A 19,396-nucleotide genomic window follows, 5' to 3' on the forward strand; every position below is an offset into this window, starting at 1 on the left:
CAAAAAATGATTACCCATATTTTAGATTAGTGATGACTCTATAAAGATTATGAACATAAATTCTTTTGTCTCATGGAATCCCAACTTACCTATTCTAACAACTAAACTCAAATCCCTAACTCCAAAAATTTGAACTCTCATCTTTTGTCTTATGAAATTGGTTTGAAAAAAATACAAAAAGAAAAATTAAAGAAGAAGTAAATAGAGAGACTGAAATGCTCGCATAAAAGTTTTGTCTTCACCAACTTGTTTAGTATGATGTAATTAATGTCATAGTCAAATGTGCAATCAATAAAAAAAACAATAACAGTGTAATGAGATAGTTCAATTGGTTGCAAAAGTTTTGATAAAGTAATGAGGCCTTTATAAAGTTTCGTTTTAGTTTATATTATATAGGAGGTCTGCGCGATGTCACAAGCTAGATTGATTTTTTATTTACTCAAAAAAAAAAAGGAGATAATTATACTTTTAAAAAGATTTAATAAATTTGATAATCAAATTAAATTTTGATTAATTTGAAAATATAATAAAAATAATAATGAGGTAACAAAAAAAAAAAAACAATATTGTTTTGAGCAAAGCTAGATTAACAGGTGAAATATATTACCTGGACATAAAATATGACAAGATTACATGTATGTTGTACGTCTTAAATCATAGGACCGAGATAATTTAATAATAATAAAAATTGATGATAAATAAAAATGAAACTGTAAAAATTGAGATATATTATATATATATATATATATATATATATATATATATATCAATATATTTAATAGTGCAACTCAAGTCATTTATCCGGTTATGTTTAATGAATTTGTTTATTAAAATCAATTTGTAATAGAAATCGAGAAATAAATAAAATTTATTGAATTAAATAAAAGAAAAAATATTATATAAAGTTGCATATATTAAAAATATCATAAAAAGTAGGCGTTTTTAATTTTTAACAAAAATTTAATGAATATTAAATATAAAAATAATTATACATGAATCATATTAATTTCATGAAAAAATAAAGACACCCAATATAATTAAAAATAATTGCTATTGAAAAAAAGCTAAATAAGCCCCCAAAAATGAAATATAAGAGGTATTAATTAAAAAGCTAACTTGAGAAATAGTTAAAAAAAATAAAAAAAAGTATTAATTAAAAGAAAAAAAAAATCAAGACAGGAAAGCCCAGGCTCGCACCTGAGCCTGTTATTTTTTATTTTTTTTTAAAAAAAAAATGGACAATTTTGAAGAAAAAAAGTTGCCAACACGTCACTTACTGTTGCAAATGACTTGTCATCTACCAACCTAGTTTTTAAGCACTACTATAATGGTTGAAAAATCATGCCTACGGATTTTTTACCTAAAAAACTTGTTTTTTTAACTCATTTCAAGCATAAAACACAATGTATAGGCACCCTTAAACACCAACAAAACTTACATATCAACCTAATAAACCCAAAAAATGGTTCCAAACCACAAAATCAAATCAAAAATTTTTTCATCTTGACTTGTATATAGTTTTTGAAGCTACATTGAAACTTAAAACAACTACCATAAGACTTGCATCACCTAGTGTAACTTGTTAATACCAATTTTAACTTGTTTGGTGGTCGAAATTATAGTTAACAAAGGGCTTTCTTTCTCTTTGCTGAAAAAAATAACCTGAGTCAATCTTGGTTAATATGTTAAACACACAACCCAGGTCATAAGATCGAATTAATTTATAGAAAAAAATTTGAAAAAAATTACAAAATCCAACTTCCGATAAATCTAATTTTGAAAGTTGAAATAATAATAAAAAATAAATAAATTCCATGGGACCGGTATATAACATAACAAAGAGAAAATAAAAAAAAAATCATGAAGCATAATTCTATAAAGAAACTCATATTAAAGGATGAAAGCAAAAAATAATTATATAGAAAAAGCTTATCAAAATAAACAGCTCGAATCAATTTAAATTAACTTATTAAATACGTAGCATAAGTTTTGAGATCATAATTAATTTATAAAAAAAAATTAAAAAAGAATCCCAAAGCTCTACTTCCAATGAATATATTATTGAAGGTTAAAATAATAATAAAAACCTAAATCTATGAAATGGATATATAACCACAACACACACACATAGATAATACAAACATAATTCCCAAACAAAAATTATATGAATCATTCAATTTGATTATTATCTACTCTCTAGATGAAAGAATTCATAACATTTGTATTTTTCATTTTGGCGAACTCTGTTGATATTAAAAAAATCTATTTTATTATATGATCCTAGATATTTTTATATGGGATTTTTTTATTTCTTGCATCAATTTTTTAAATAATTTTATTTCAACTTTATTTATCAAAAGCGTTCCAAAAAAAATTAATGCAAGGGCTACTTATAATATTTATTGGTTCTCTGATCATACACGACACATAACGAAGACGATCTCCCACATTTTATATTTATATTTGAGTATTTGATCATTTTTTATCTTATTCATTTAATCAAAAGAACATGAACTTTAAAGTGAAGGCCACAGTATAAACACCTATCCACGTGCATTATAATAAAAAATTTAAAAGAAAGACATAGAACTTTATTTTTCTTATATTATTACAATAAAAACATATTATTTCAATTTCTTCCTAACTATTCATGTGCTCATAATATGTTAACGACAACAAGGTTCTTTAATCCTTCTTTAGGTATCCAACCATCAACTAAAAAAAATCCCATCTCCTCGCATTCATTAATATAAAAATACTCTTAATAATGAGATATTCATTATTTAAAGATTGTTTAAAAATGTGATTGTACCTACGTTTCTAAAAAAATTATTTTTTTATTAAAAATTAATTTTATTTTGTATTTTTTAAATTGTTTTAATGTGCTGATCTCAAAAAAAATTTTTTTTAAAAAAATAAAAAAAAATATCATTTTGATGCATTTCAGCACGATAAATATTTTAAAAAACAATCATAATATCACTCCTAAACAGGCCCTAGAAGTGTTTGAAAATACAATAACATATATTTTTTAAAATATTTTTTACTTAGGAATATATTAAAATAATATATATTTTTTAAAAAATCATCTTTAACATTAACACATTAAAATAATTTTAAAATACTAAAAAAATATTAATTTAAAAAAAAAATTATCAAACTTTTTGAAAGGCTTTTTTTTTTTTAAAAAAAAAAGTTAGAAAAAAATTATTGTACTTTAACTTATCAGTGTAAGAATAAGCAAAACGCATATATCGAGACATAAATTAATATTATACATTTATCACGTCGTGATTGATTAAATGCTTGAAATCAATACGTTCCTTCATGAGGTCTCTTAAAATGACAATTTCATAGAAGATGAGGGATTAATCAGTCTGGGAAGCCCAACAGGCTAGTAAAAACCTGAAGCTTTTCTAGCCAGTATTGGGCCCTAAACATTCAGAGCACATGAAACGGGCTCAAACTTGGTCGTCAAATCCAAAACCAAGACTAAGCCCAAGCCCTAGCACTCTACTACAGTTTTTTTTTTTTTTTTTTCCCCTTTTGCAGTACCTTATATTTTTGCTGCATTTGTGGTTATTGTAATTTTACGTTTCCACATTCGAAGATTTTTAGTTTTCTTTTCGGCTTTTTAGTAGCAATAGTTTCCCATTAAAAATATAAAATATAAAATATAAAATATAAAATCATAAGAAATGGAAAAATATTAAGAGAAGAGAGGGGGAGGGTAACGGAAAGAAAAAAGAAAATTTTGAACATACAAAATCTAATCATTAAATTGGCCAAATAACACAATTATTGTGAGAGATTAGGGGATTTGAGAGAATTATATACTTGAAATTTTAAATCTAAATACTCTAAGATTGTATCTTTGGCGGTTAAAACTATGTTTTAATATTAGATTTATGTTTAAGATTAATAGGAGGGTTTATATGTATTTAATAAAAAAAAAAAACAAGTTTAAAAAACAAGATTTTAAGATGTGGTTGACGGGTCTTCTTCAACCTTCAAGTCGTAAGCTAAATCCCAATTTACATGCGCTTGAGCTTGCTTTCAAGTCCATCCATTTGGGCTTCGTTCCAAATCCAAGTTATTTTTTTTTTTTTTTAATTTTCTAAATATAGTTTTTGCACAATATTTGTTAAATATATGATTATGTTTAAGTGAAAATTGACGTGACCTAAATCTTATCATTTCAAATGAAATATTATATTTACTTTGTGTTTTTTTCTATATTTATTTTTACCCGTGTTATTTATTGTTTAAATTTATTCCTAAACTTATTTTCATGTTTTATTTTATAATATCTATTTTAAAAGAAAGTTGAAAACTCATCGATAAACTTGACATTAACTACTAAAAATAGAAAATTTAAACCTGCAAATTAATTTTTTGACTACCAATTAAATGAATTAATAAACTAACAAATTGTATAATATTCCAGTAATATAATAGCTGTTGAAATAGTGGTCAAAGATGTTTTATTTTTCTTTTTCTTTTTTGTTGACAATACATCGAGTTGGTAGGGAAAGTGTATTATTAAGATTTTTAATACACAAAGCTAAATATTTTAAAAAAATTATTTTTGTCAAGAAGATAATACGATCGAGGAGCCAATCGCCAGGCTAGGAAAATAACAAGACGGGCAATTAAGGAAGTGTTGATTCTCTTGGACGAGAGGCAGTGTGTATTAAAACTCTAAACATAATTAATTTATATAAAGCATTTTAAGTAACTTTATTTTTTGGGATTATCTTAACGCATAGAATACACTTTTTCCTTTTTTTCCCCTGAAGATTCATCGTTGCTTTTGCAAATAATAATTAATGTTTGGATTTTCCTTATTCACATACAATATGTTCCTATAAGATTTATCACTTTTTATTTACTAATGAAAATTTCTATTGATATTCCCTAAAATTTTATTTATAATTGTTTTATTGATGGAATTATCAATAAAAATTGTTCATAAAAATAAATTCTGGCATGTCAGTAAATTCATCATTAATAAATTGAGTGATTACTTTACAAATAAACTATGCAAGTAAAAAAAATTTACCCGTATCTCAATCCATCAGTAATTCTTTTGATATTATTCAATGTTTATGTTTATTAGATGAATAATACATCAATTAACAATGAAATAACATATCTTTTTATTAAATCATGTTATGAAACATAATCGTTTTTATCTAAGAAGATATCTCATTTTAATAATTGTAATTAATATTTAATTTTTTATTTTAAGGTTGATTATGTTGCTAAATAAGATGTATTCGTTGATTCATGGTGAGCTAAAGAAGGCAAGTAGTTTTTTTAGGTCACCCCAATAATTTTTCCTTATCTTTCAACCAAGACTATGATCCATGAAAATCTTATGGATTGATAATATAAAATCAAACCCCATTAATTATGTTTCCTATTCGGTACTGTTTAATTGATGGCTATATGTATAAATATGAAGTCAAGCAATCATACACAATCAAACTTTAGCATTTTTCTTCAACATCTCCTCTAAATCATGGCTAGTTTCAAGAACTCCTTTGCTTGTTTAGTGTTAATGGCACTTCTGGGAGTGGCTAGGAGTGGCCAAATTAGCTTTGGTGAAAAAATAGACAGTTCATGGCATGATGCACACGCAACTTTTTATGGGGACATAAAAGGAGGACAGACAATGAGTACGTGTGTGTGTGTGTATATATATATATATTTCTTTCATATCAAGTATTATTTATTCATTTTGTGTAGTTTTCTGCTGGTGAAAACAACAGATATGCATATTGATTTCCTAATGTGTTGATTATATATTGGCAGTGGGAGCTTGTGGCTATGGCGATCTCTTCAAACAAGGGTATGGACTTCAAACAGCAGCCTTAAGCACAGCACTCTTCAACAATGGACAAACCTGTGGTGCTTGCTTTGAACTCAAGTGCGTGAATGATCCACAATGGTGCAAAAACCATGCTGGCACCATCAAAATCACAGCAACCAATTTATGCCCTCCCAATTACGGAGCTCCCAATGCCTGGTGCAACCCACCACAACAGCATTTTGATCTATCGATGCCCATGTTTCTAGCGATCGCAGAATATAGAGCAGGGATTGTCCCTGTCAAGTATCGCAGAATCTTGTGTTCCAAGGAAGGAGGGGTTAAGTTTGACATCCATGGCAATCCCTATTGGATGCTTGTGTTAGTGCGCAATGTTGCAGGAGCTGGTGAAGTTATTAATGTCAGGATCAAGGGCTCACAAACTCGTTGGATACAGATGTCAAGAAACTGGGGACAGAACTGGCAGACCGGGACTGATCTCGTTGGACAAAGCTTGTCATTCCTAGTTACTACAAGTGACTACAAGAGATTATACTTTAATGATGTTGCCGGAGCTGACTGGAGTTTTGGACAAGCTTACGATGGGAAAACAAACTTTTAGAGGATAGGTTCTTGATGTTTTATTGCATGCTTCGTTTTGCATATATAGGCTATTAGCATAACTTCTACGTCTGCAGATGGTTGCGCCGCCTTCGTGCGGCCAGCTTGGGATATGAACAATGTTAGAGTTAGAATTCACGTTTTGGGAAACAATACATTGTTAATTTGATGCGATTATATGCGTTGCAACATTCCCAATCAATAATATTATCTTTCTTAAAACAAAATCCTTACCTGACTAAATGATATGCTCATGTGATTGTAATGCAAAAGCTAAAACTAAAACCAGCAATCCGATGATACGAGAAGTGAGGCTCTGCAGACAAGTTTTTTTGCAACTTTACGGCCTGCAGGCTGCAGAGGTTAGGAGATTTATCATGTAAGTGAACCTGTGGCGGTTCTCTCAACAGATTTGCTATACAATTGTTATCCAATCATTGACCCTTTGCTGCTCTAAAACTCAAAAACAAAACCCTCATGGAGATGCATAACCCCACATCTTTCTGTAAAAAAAAATAAAAATCGCATGAATCCCCCATAAAATGCTATTGAACAACCACCAAAATTACAAAAATCCAATTCAAAAGATTATGATAGAGATTCAAAAAACCCAAAAATCATAAGCCCATTAATGAATCAATCGCATATCCCATCAAATATTTATTACATTCACAGGAACATAAATACAGAGAGAGAAACCTGAATTGTGAAGATTGCAAAATTGAGATGGAAAAAGGAAAGAAGAGAGAGATGAGGAAAAAAATAATGCCCAGTACTTTTGTAAATCGGTACAAACATGCTTGATTTAAGCTTGTTCAAGCCTTATAATCACGGAGTTTCAGCCTTGCCATAAAAAAAGTTTCGAGTCCAAGCCCTGCAACAATGAATTTCAAGCTCTGTAACCTGGAAATTTAAGCCCTGTCGCTAGGGAGTCCAAGCTTTGCAATCAAGAAATTGAAGTCATGTCATTAGAAAGTTCTAACCCTGAAATGAGGAATCACAGGCCCTTCTAACAATAATAAGGAAATTCAAGCTCTATCATCTAGAAACTCCAACTTTGCAATTATAAATTTCAAGCCCTTACAATTATAAGTAGGAAGTTCAAGTCCTGCCATCAAGAAGTTTTAGCCTTGCAATCAGGAATCTAAAGTCTTGTCACAAGGAAGTCTTTAACTCTCCAGGAAGTTCAAGCATAGTCATTAGGAAGTTTCAGCCTTGTCATTAGAAAGTCTCAAATTCAAACCCTGCGATCAGAAAGTTCATCTCCTGCAATCATGAAATTCTAGCACTGCAATTAGGAATTACAAGCCCTTTCACCTATAATCAGGAAGTTCAAGCCATATTATCAAGAAATATCAGCCTTACAATCAGAAATTTCAACCCCTTACAATTATACGCTGAAAGTTCAAGCTCTGTCATTATAATATCTTAGCTCTGTAATCAGGAATCTTAAGCCTTGGCAGCAGGAAGTCCAAGCCTTGCAATCAGGAAGTCCAAGCAATGTCATTAGGAAGCTTTAGCCTTGCCATTAGGAAGTTTTAAGTTCAAGCCTTAAGTTTCAACCCCATACCATCAGAAAGTTTCAACACTATACCATCAAGAAGTTTCAAGTTCAAACCATACAATCAGGATGTTCATCCCTTTTCATCAAGAAGTTTCAGCCCTATAATTAGAAAGTTTGAGTCTTACCATCAGAAAGTCCAAGATCTATAATAAGAAAGTCCAGGCCATGCAAGAAAGAATTTCAAGCCATATCACCACGAAGTCCAAACCTTGTAATCAGGAAGTTCAATTCGTGTCATCAAGTAGTTCAAGCCCTCCAATCAAGAATCTCAAACCTTGTAATCATGAAGTTCAAGTCTTTCCATTAAGATGTTTCAAGCCTTTCTGTCAAGATGTTTCAAACCCTTCCACTAGGATGTTTCCAGCCCTTTTATCAGGAATTTCAAGCCCTGCAACCAAAAATTTTAGGTCATATCACAATGAAGAGTTTTAATCAGAGCATTATAATAAAAGTCACGCAAGTCAAACTAAGCTCTACAATCAAGGTAACATTCTATTTCTATATTGAGGTTGATTACTTCATGATTTGATCCATTTTAAATTTCATTTTAAGATGGTTGTCTCTCGATTTAACTTATTTAGATTTCATGTTAAAGTTGGTCATATTTTGATTTGATCCATTTGAGTTTTCTATTAAGGTTGGTTGCCTCTCGAGTTGATCCATTTAAGTTTTATATCATTTAATATGATGTTGAGGTTAGTCACCTCTCGATTTAATCTATTTAAGTTTTCTATTGATGTTGGTCACTCTCGAGTTGACCCATTTAATTTTTTTGTTGAAGTTGTTGCCTCTTGATTTAACCCAATTAGATTTCATATTGAGGTTGGTTATCTTTTGAGTTGGTCTATATAATTTTCATGTCATTTAGTTTTCTAGTCAAGGTTGGTTACTTCTCAAGTTGAGTTGACATATTTAAGCATTTTCCAAATGATTCTTTTCTTTTCTAGTGTTTTTGAGTAGTTATTTACAAACTTATTATACAAAGTCAAATTTTTTTTTTTCAATGTCTTTATACAATATCTATTACAAAGAAAGGGCAGTTGACATCTTATTCTTGACCCCTTGTTTTTCAATGTATTTTTCAAAATATAAAAATCTCTCAAAAAAGGTTTTTTTTATGCCATTTCATGATTTTTGGCATTATATAAGTTTTTTAAAAATATATAATGAAAAAAAAAAAAAAAAGATAGGGGTGTTAAAGGATGAAAAAATTAAGGAAAAGCAGACCAAGATGATGGATGATAAAATATTATAAGGTAAGATCATACATATGAGAAAAAAAATAAATAAATAGGAGAATAAAGCAAAATTTTTTTAAAAAAAAAATTATAAATAGATCTTTGTTCAAGAAGGAAATAATATGAAGATCTAATATTATGTTTTTTGCTGTTGTGATAGGAACCCATACACTATCAATAAAGAGAAAAAAGGGAAAGCCTAACAAACAAAAAAAGAGGACATGCATAAAAAAAATATAAAAAGAAGAAGAAATAGTACATCTAACAAAAAAAAAAAAAACCTAGCCATTATTTTTTTTTATTTTCCACCTCTCTCCCATTACTACTGTAATAGACTCCAGCCGCTCACCATAGCTACCACCATACACAAAAAGACATTGTTAGTCCCCACCATAACATCCCTCATTTTCTCCATATCAACAACAACAACCTTTTCACTGGTATACCAATATAACAACAATTACCATTATCTTGTCTCTCCTATTTGATCCACATTTAGTGACAATACTATACCATCATATCAATCGAAGCCACCTTATCATTCTATCCGACACCATAGTCTTAAGCTTACATAATTCTAAGCTTACAACTAAACTAATAGTCGTGTGACAACCTAAAAATTCCTTTATGATAGACTAAATTGGACAAAATAACCCTTTTGTTCTCTCCAATTAGTCATGGTAGCCATCTCTAATAACCACTTGAAAATTACACCACCATCACTAGATTGACAACTCATAAAAACCCTATCACCCACCATTTCTGATTAACAAATCCATCAACATCACTCGCCACAACTTTTATAAATAGATACCTTTCCTCCATAAATCCCACAAAACTCACAACAATAAGCCATAAATAACAGCCATTAACACACCCAACTTCCTAAACCAATTTTTTTCTTTTCTTTTCTTGGGACTTAAAGAGGCAGTGCAACACATGCACCCTGTCTATTGAACACCTCCATGCATTTGTCACTTCTAGCACATGAGGTGCACACACTAACATTGCCCTCGTTAATTTCCAATAGCTTTAGGCCACACATCTCTCAAAGGTTAATTTTGAATCTGAATAAATTTCCATTCATATTTTATAAGTGTTTACATGGCATTAATTATTGTGAATTGTGATATTTGAATTGTGTGGATTTTGTGTGCGTGGGTTTTGTGTATATGAAATTAATTCATTACATTATGTGCTAATTGTTCTTGTTATTCATAAGTCACACATGGGATAAATGAACCATTTATTGGGTGTTGTTTAAAGATATGCTGACACGTGGATGAAAATTTGTTTGATGTGTGATTTGATTTTATCATTCAAAATAATTTTTTTTAAAATATCATATATTTATTTTTGTTTTTCATGATTTTATCGTGTAATAATTGTTTTTGTTATTCATAAAGCCACTCCAAGGATAAATGAGACACCCGAACATTGTTCAAGGATGTTAAAAAGTAGGCGATATAATCTCTTAATACACAACTCTTTATTATTCAAAATATATATAAAAAAATATAAATTTTGTTCTTTATATTATTTTTTTACACATTTTTTTAGGAGTTGGAATATCTTTCCTTGAGTGACGTAAAAATTTGGGATGAATCAACGCAATTTTATAAAGGCCCTATTGATTGAGGAGGTGGTCTTCGGACCTATTTTAGAACTTAACTAAAAAAGACAGACTGAAGCCTACTTTATCATTTACCATTCTTTCATCTCTAAAGCTTGTACTTTAAAAGTAAAGATTAAGCTCTGTTATCAAACCTGGATCCCAAATTACTATCTTAAGTATTAGAAATCCTTTACTTCCAATAATAAAATCACATATATCAGTTTAGAAAAATTCTCAATATGTACGAACAATATGCATATTTTGTCATTAAGAACAAATAAGCAACTTAATTGAGGTATGATATTTTAGGGTGATCTCATCTTTTCTTTAGAATAATTAATCCCTTCACTTAGAACCTTTGAAGATTAGTTAGTGTTTTTAGTTGCCGTAAAACTAATTAATGACTTTTACTTTCTATTTTAACCCTTTTCTATATATATAGTTCTTTGAAATATCCGCTGAGACATTATTTAACTATCTCAAGTTTATGGTATCTATCCTCTTTTGCAACAAACTAAAATCACATTCAATGTATACTTAATTAATATATTTTATGGATATACTAAATCAAGCAAAACATCTATAAAAAGAACATACAATATCACAAATAATAAAATTAAACATAATTTCTTTTTATCTCAAATGTGTAAAGAAATCAACAATGATGGATGAAATGTGTAAAATATTGTAGGAGACTTACAAATAAGCAATTAAGAGGCTACCCAAATGCCTTTTTATTGCAAATATAACATGGTAAAAGTTTTCTTGCATGTTGATAATTATCTCACTCATCCAAAAACTATTGAAGGTTTGAAAAATTTTGAATTATTTTTCTTGGCACTTAACACAATATCAAAGATTCAGCCTTAATACAAAAATCATATGAGCTTTCAAGATGTATTATCACGTGGATTTTATGAAATATTTTGGAAGTGTTATGAAATTGAATCTCAAATATAGAGAAAGTGTTTAGGGTGCAATGAATCTTGAAATCTCGGCCTTTAAAAAAATTTCAAGTAAATATGATTACAAATTGTTTACATTGTAAAATTATATGTACAATGTGTCTTCAATGAATTTGAATCAATACTTAGATGATGAGATGTTCAACAATTACATGATTTAATCAAAGAGTTGAAGCGTTATGATACAATGAATGTTGAGTATCATTTAAACTGGCTAACAGAAATTAAGGTAACTTTAAAATTATTGAGTGACGTGCAAATTATTGAAAATTTGGTGAAAAATAACAAAAACAATAAAATTAAAAATACAAGTTTGTATTCGAGTCTGTTTGACGTATTTAAAACAACAATCACATTGTGTGAAGGTTTGAAGTCTCTAACATGGAAATGTTTTTCTCACTATTATTTATTGTGACTTCATCGAAAATTCCAAAAGCGAATGTAGAGAATTTGTAACTATCTGGAATACTTTAATGGGAAAAATTCTTTCCTAGAAAAAATCCCTACTTGACTAAATGATTGGCCCATGTGATTGTAATGCAAAAGCTAAAACTAAAGCCTGTAATCCGATGATACCAGATTCAAGGCTCTGCAGACAAGTTTTTCTGTAGCTTTACCGCCTGCAGGTTGCTGAGGTTAGGAAATTTAACATGCAAGTGAATTTATGGTGGTTCTCTCAACAGATTGGAGGTTGACTTGACTAATGGGGCATGGTCCTGGGCACCATAAACAAATAGATTTACACATGGGGTTGGGCGTAGTGGTTGGTCCTGGGCCTTACATGCTCATTGGCTTGCCACGCATAGCTGGCAACAAGGTTACCAAAAAAAAAAAAAAAAAAATAGATTTGTCAATGGGACATAATGTGGAGGACTGAAGAATTTGCCAACTGAAAATGCACAAGCTGCTGTGCCCTTCTCTTTCAACTTTTGCTGAAAAAAGTGGTATAAATGGCTTCTAGAATAGGTAAAACAAAAGATATGGCTAGATCACATAGAACAACGTAGAGCAAATGCTTCATTTACGCATCTCAACCAGAAAAGGGGGAAAGCTATAAATAAAACTCAAGGTCAAGGATAACAACACCATATTATTCATAGATTATTTAATGTTTTACACCGAGTTGAGATACATAAAAGAAACGGTGCAGGCGATCCCATTCCAAGTGGGTGAAAAGATATAGCCACAGAAATTTAGAAATTCATCACAAAGATTACATATTTATTGAAACAAGTCAGACAACCAATGTAAAGTATGTACAAATTTAAACATTAAATGAAATGCTATAAATCCGACCGTACTACTACTGAAGGAACTTGGAGTTCAAACATTCTCGATGAGCTCATCAGTTCTTCTCTTTGCTCAGCTGATGGATTTCACTTCCAATCAAGTATGTCAAGCAGCCACAAAACCTCATCCCTGGATTTTGCAGCATCACAAAAATCTATTTCAATCCCAAAGACATCAATAACACTGTCATTTTTATCATCCACGAAGAGCAAAGAAATCCAAGCCCGGATTCCTGGTACAAAAGGATGTGCTGGTGAGAAACCAAGATAATCAAACGCCATGGCCCTATAGGCTGTCCGATCGATATAATCAAAGACAGATTTATTAATTATGCAAGCAACCTTATTGTTATCCTTCCGCCCCACAAGCACTGAAACGCTTACAGTCTCGCCCAAGGGGGCTTTGAACCTTGGTTCAACAGGTAGAATCATCTTATAATCGGGGCTTTCAAGATGAAATCTAAGCCTATCACAAATTGCAGGAGGCGGGCTTTTGATTCCAGTTTGCAAAACAGGGCCTGAGACCACCTCAGAGAAGATCAATTTATCTCCGGTCCAGATGTCGATGAAGAATTCCAAATTGTCAAAGGAAAGTCTTGGAGGAAGCGGGGTTTGTTGACGCTGGTGCTTATAAAAGGTCTTGTATAGCTTGTAGTATGTGACAGTTGGAGGGTTTGGCCTCTTGCAAATGGAAGGCCATCTCTTGGCACAAAGACATTTCCAAAAGTAATCATCTTGCGCTATATCTCTCCACTGTTTACACACTGCCACGCATGAAGCCAGATCTGCACCCTCCAGTAAAGGGAAAACAGCCTTCAGAATTTCTACATATGACATTTTCAACAGGGAAGGCACAATTCAAAGAAGATATGCCTCGACACTCAATTAGAGCATTTCAATGCCTGGAAGATTTACCTGAGAAAAAATCACACAGAAACAATCACATTGTTGCATATACCGTAGAACACCAAAAATGCAGCACAATAACACACCAAAAAACAAACTTATCTCAAACTCGAATTCCACATCCAAAAACAAACACTTTACACCACTAATTTAGGTTCTCCACACTCTCAACTCCTCAATCACTAGAAATAACAACTAGTCCATTTGATACAGTCATAATACTCATAACCAACATCGGAACTTAGCACAGTTTCTCAAAATAAATCATACAAAGAATTTCTATCCAATCATTGACCCTTTGCTGCTCTAAAACTCAAAAACAAAACACAGTTCAGAAATAAAAAAAACTCTATAAATTGACCCCAAAAATGCGAAATTTACCCTCATGGCTATGCATAACCCACTATTTTCTGCACCTAAAAACAACAAATCAAATGAATCCCTCAAAAAATGCTATTACACAACAACCAAAATTACAAAAACCCAATTCAAAAGATCAAGACATGGATTCCAAAAACCCAAAAATCATAAACCCATTAATGAATCAGTAGCATATCCCATCAAATTTATTACATTCCCAAGAACATAAATAAAGAGAAAAAAACCTGGATCGTGAAGATTGCAAAATTGAGATCGAAAATGAAAGGGGAGAGAGAGAGAGAGAGAGGAGAGAAAAGAAAGAGGGTACTTAGTAATTTTGTCAATTGATCAAAACACGCTTGATTTGAGTTTTTGGAGTTTTCAAATGAGAGACCTTCGCTTTGGGTCCAAAACACGGGGAGATGAATGATGATAAATCCGTGGAGTGATAAAACTTTGATGAGGGAGTACGTAATTAATTAATTAAATCCAGGATGAAATAAAAATATAATTAAATCAAGGATATATCGTCCTTAAAGTTTTGTTAAGTAAAGGATATATGTATCTCTCCAATGCCTTTCTCTGATTCATGTTTTTTTTTTTTTTTCACAAAACATATTTTTTTTTATCAAAATTATTTTTTTTAAAATGAAAACTGATTATAATCTGAAATGTAAGTTTTATTTAAAAAAATAAATTGATAATTTTGATATGAATGTAAAATCTTTAAAAATTTATATAAAATACTTAAAATAAAAATAAAAATATTTTATTTGCATTAAATATTCTTGAGTAAAATTTTAGAAAAATATGTATATTAAGTTGACATATAATGACTCATAAATTAAAATTTAATATTACTATAAAAAATGTTAATATTATTTGAAAACAATGGCATTGTTGAATAATTATTTTAAAAAATTTATTTTAAAATTTTTTTATTATAAAAAAAATAAAAATGAAGGGCCGTTATAAAAAGAAGGGCTAGGAGCTCTTAGCTCGAAAGAATAGGCTCACACCTGTAGTTCTTCTCTTGAATAAAATCCATAGACACTTAAATAGTTGTTTTCAATGACTAGGATTTTGGGCTCCTGAGAATTTTTTCTCTTCTTTTCTTTCTCTAACAACTTATTTCTCAACATTAAAAAACTAAAATGTAATAAAAATCAAGTTATGTACCAAAACATAAAATTCTAAAATAACAGGTGCCTAATAATGAGTAAATGTAAACTTTAAGGGCCAAAATAAAGTTTTCTATGTGAAAATGATAAAGGCTTTATTTGTTTGTTTTTATTTTGTCCTTGTTCATTCAATTTTTTTTAAATATAACCTTGAATTCTATTTTATAAAATTGATTTAATTCAAGAATTTTTAATACATTTTGTGTGTGCTAGAGCATGTAAAGAGTATCAAATCCTAGAACTTAAAATGATGTCAATAAAATTTATGAGGATGAAATCGAGAATAAATAAAGTTAGTAGATGAACATAAAATAAGGCACTCCAAAGTGTAATATTTCTTATGCTACAATCATGTAGTGTAAGTACAATGTTGTTTTAGTTTTTTAAGTGTAATATTAAATGTATATGAACTACATTAAATCTTTTTAACAATCGAGTTAAAAGAGTTAAAAAAATTATTCAGCTCCTTTTCTTTTCTTAACAAATGGATAAATTATTTATGGTTATACCTAATCCTTATAATCCATGTAAGAATATATATATATTTATCTTTAACAGTTGATTAATGAGTTAAATCAATTATGGCTAGTTAGGGTTTTGACATATAATATCTCAAGAAAGTAAAATTTTCAAATGAAGATAACATTGATGTGAACTATAAATGATTTTTCCGCGTATGAAATAGTTTCGGGTTAGAGCACATATAAAAAATTAGCTTGTCTATATTATATGAAAAATAATAAGGCTTTTAACTTAATGAATGATAGTAAATCTATTTTTTTAGATTCTTGCCCATTCATCACCTATATAAAAACAACATAAATGACTTATTGAAAGGTAAAAATAAAAAGAATATTACACCTTCAACATTGTCGACTGAAGAATTGTATGATATAGTTTTGCAATATAAAAATATTATATTTGGTTTTTATTTTGGTAAACAAAAATTTCCTAGTTAATTTTGGTGTGTCTTACAATTGAATAAAACAAAGAATATTTTGAGATCTTTTTTATTAGATGTAATTTGCTATAATTTGGACGTCATACATATCAAGAAGAATGTGATTGACAACATTTTTAACATGATCATGGATATGAAAGGAAAAACAAAGAATAGTATAAAAACTAGAATGTATTTAGCTTTGTATTATGATTGTCAAAATATAAGATTGTTTAATGATGGGTTACGTGTTGAAAAACCAAAATCACCTTTGTTTTAGACAAAGATGCATGATTTCTTGTCTATGAATAGCTTAAGCATTTGTGATTTTTTGATGGATATGCTTAAGGAATAGCTAGATTGGTGAATTCGAGAGAATAAAAAAATATATGGAATGAAAAGTTGTGATTGCCATGTATTTATGTAAATACTCATTCTAATTACATATAAAGATTTATTGCCAAAAAAAATATTAGATATACTGACAGAGATTAGTCACTTTATTCTGACATAGATTACTTTTTAATTTACCATGCAAAGCACATGATAAGAATTTTTAAATTATTTTTAAAATTTTAATTTATTATTTATCGGTTAGATTTTTTTACAATTTTTTTTTCTTCAAGAAAAACAACTTGAGCTTAAATCTACTATGATGAAGTTATATGAGGAAACTCATATAAGAAAGTGAGATATTGGAAAAGGGGTGAAGAAGTTTGTAGATAACAGAGTGTAATCGCTTATTGTAATTTTTTTTTATTCTTGTAATTTTTATAATTCCTTTAATTATAATTGATCTTTTTTTAATAAGAAACACATAACGCCGCAATGGTTGAAAAACATGAAGAAGATGCTTCCACCCATCATCCTGACTATTCTTAGTTGTGTTTGGAGGCTAGAGTAGTTGATGGACCCAATATGAATCAAGTTTATAGGATGCTTATGGAATTGACCAGAGAAATGAAGTTAGGTCATACTACTTTAACGATAGACACATAACAATCCAGCTCGACCCAGTCAATACCAAAATTTAAAGTGAGGGTTCTAGTTCAGATTGATAAGTGAGTAGCCAAATTAGAATAAGAAAATAGAAAGGAGTGGAAGAAGATAATGGAATATATAGCTTTACATTATCCCGCTCTTGATTCCGAGTCTTTTGGCTTAGGATTTCCTCTCTACCTCTACCTTTATTTATGTGGTGACGTATTTATTGATGTAAAATTGTTTTTGAATGAATATTGAAATTAATAAAATTTTGATGTTCAATAAAATTGATAATGTTTGGTTTTATTGTGATTTTTTAATTTTTTACTTAACAACTAAATAACTCAAAAATACTTACTAAATTTCCAAAGGAATAACTACATCAAAACAATTCTATTGATGATTCTTTCGGCAATATAGATTTCATTTTGTTGAAAAGTTATATAATGGTCTGAAAGTTCTAGAGCTTTATGATAGAATTAGCTATGGAAATTATGTTGCCAAAATTAGGTAATTTTATCGGTAATTTAATTATTGATGATTCAAGTATGTTTGGTATTGCGGTAGCTGTTGTGGTTGTGGTTTGAAAAAAGTTGTTTTATAAAAAAGTACTTTTAGTTGAGGTTAGTTTGAAAAAATAGGTGTTTGGTTAAAACTGTGGTTAAAATTGAGGTTGAAGAAAAAATAGTTTAATGTGTTTGGTTAAGAATGCTTTTGAAATTGAGGTTATAAAATAATTTTTTTAAAAAATATATTAATATTTATGGTTTTAAATTTAAATATTGTAAAATTAATTACTCCTATTACATCATGAAAAAAATAACACTTTATATAAAATATTTTTTTTATTATTCCATTAAATTATTTACAATTCCATTACGTACAAAATTCATCCGATAAGAACTACAGTTTTCATAATTTTTAGAGTATGTAATAAAATTAGATAAAATATTATCAGATATAAAATTGATATTACTCTGCGAGTGAATTTAATTCACTCTATACTAGTTTTTCGAGAAAAAAATATTGTTCACATCGCAAATGAATTTAATTCTCTAGACTAGTTTTTTTTTTTTTTTAAAAAAATTTAATACAATTAACACACTTAAAAAAAAAAAACCTTCGGACAGTGCAAGTGAATTGCACTGTTCACATGAACAGTGCAAGTAAATTGCTCAAGTGAACAGTGCAGTGAATAAAACGCAGGTTTTCGTAACTTTTTCTTCACAGCGTTTTAAACGCAAAAATCACGTGGGTCCCATACATAACAAATCAATTTTTTTTTATTACCAAACGGCTATAAATTACGTTTTAAATAAAACGCAGCTGCAACCACGTAGATAAACAGGGTCGAAATGGCTGACAAAAATTAATCAATGCATTTTATTTTCTCAACACCTATTTTTTATAGAAATACCGATGGATAGTAAATTCTTGACAAAACATTTTTTGATGACATGTTTCTGTAAGTGAATCCATCGGAGATGTAAACTTTTTTTTGATGATTTTAAAAAAGAAAAAATATTTAAAATTATATATATTTTTAAAAAACATAGTAATACCGCAAAAATAAACAGGCTTAAATCTTCCGGTCTTTTTCTAACCCTCTCAAAATTAACAACAGCAAGATTAAGTTCACCTAGATTACCAAGAACAGAAAACAACTCATCACATACGTTGGAATAGATTGCGCAACGGGTTTAATCAACACCTCCTTGCCCGCAATGGATAGAAATTCTTCGATCATTCTATTCTTGTAGTATCCTTTTCAATCTTTGAGAAAATTTGCTTCCTCGATCTACCAATAACTGTTGGCAAGCTCATGGTGCTCAACGCTGTTCTTGCATCCTCCTCTGGATATCTGATTGGATCTCTTTCCGTACACTGGCTGACAGAGAGGCCTGTTTTTCCGAAGTTAATC

The 19,396-nt window shown here is 29.5% G+C and overlaps 2 protein-coding genes across 3 annotated transcripts; one reads left to right on the forward strand and one right to left on the reverse strand.

Moving 5' to 3' along the window:
- Positions 1–5,563: 5,563 nt before the first annotated feature.
- On the forward strand, positions 5,564–6,434 carry LOC118060388 (expansin-A23). Its single transcript, XM_035073610.1, has 2 exons — positions 5,564–5,681; positions 5,818–6,434. Exons 1-2 carry the CDS (start codon positions 5,564–5,566, stop codon positions 6,432–6,434), a joined length of 735 nt encoding a protein of 244 aa, XP_034929501.1.
- Positions 6,435–12,885: 6,451 nt separating this feature from the next.
- On the reverse strand, positions 12,886–14,853 carry LOC118060387 (F-box protein At5g39250). 2 transcript variants are annotated; one of them, XM_035073609.2, is made up of 2 exons: positions 14,699–14,853; positions 12,886–14,019 (listed from the first exon to the last, which is right to left on the reverse strand). In XM_035073609.2, exon 2 carries the CDS (start codon positions 13,939–13,941, stop codon positions 13,192–13,194), a length of 750 nt encoding a protein of 249 aa, XP_034929500.1. In that variant the 5' UTR covers positions 13,942–14,019; positions 14,699–14,853; the 3' UTR covers positions 12,886–13,191. The 2 variants fall into 2 exon arrangements, with proteins under 2 accessions (XP_034929500.1, XP_034929499.1); XM_035073608.2 differs by having other exon boundaries at positions 14,616–14,848.
- Between the last annotated feature and the right edge of the window lie 4,543 nt (positions 14,854–19,396).

This window comes from Populus alba, chromosome 17 (assembly GCF_005239225.2).
Source record: "Populus alba chromosome 17, ASM523922v2, whole genome shotgun sequence".
NCBI lineage: Eukaryota > Viridiplantae > Streptophyta > Magnoliopsida > Malpighiales > Salicaceae > Populus > Populus alba.

Excerpts from the sequence above, each read along its gene's own strand:
- LOC118060388 (XM_035073610.1), top strand. The coding sequence starts at position 5,564 with ATGGCACTTCTGGGAGTGGCTAGGAGTGGCCAAATTAGCTTTGGTGAA. Across the intron at positions 5,682-5,817 it reads AAAAGGAGGACAGACAATGA|TGGGAGCTTGTGGCTATGGC; the intron begins GTACGTGTGTGT and ends ATATATTGGCAG.
- LOC118060387 (XM_035073609.2), bottom strand. The coding sequence starts at position 13,941 with ATGTCATATGTAGAAATTCTGAAGGCTGTTTTCCCTTTACTGGAGGGT.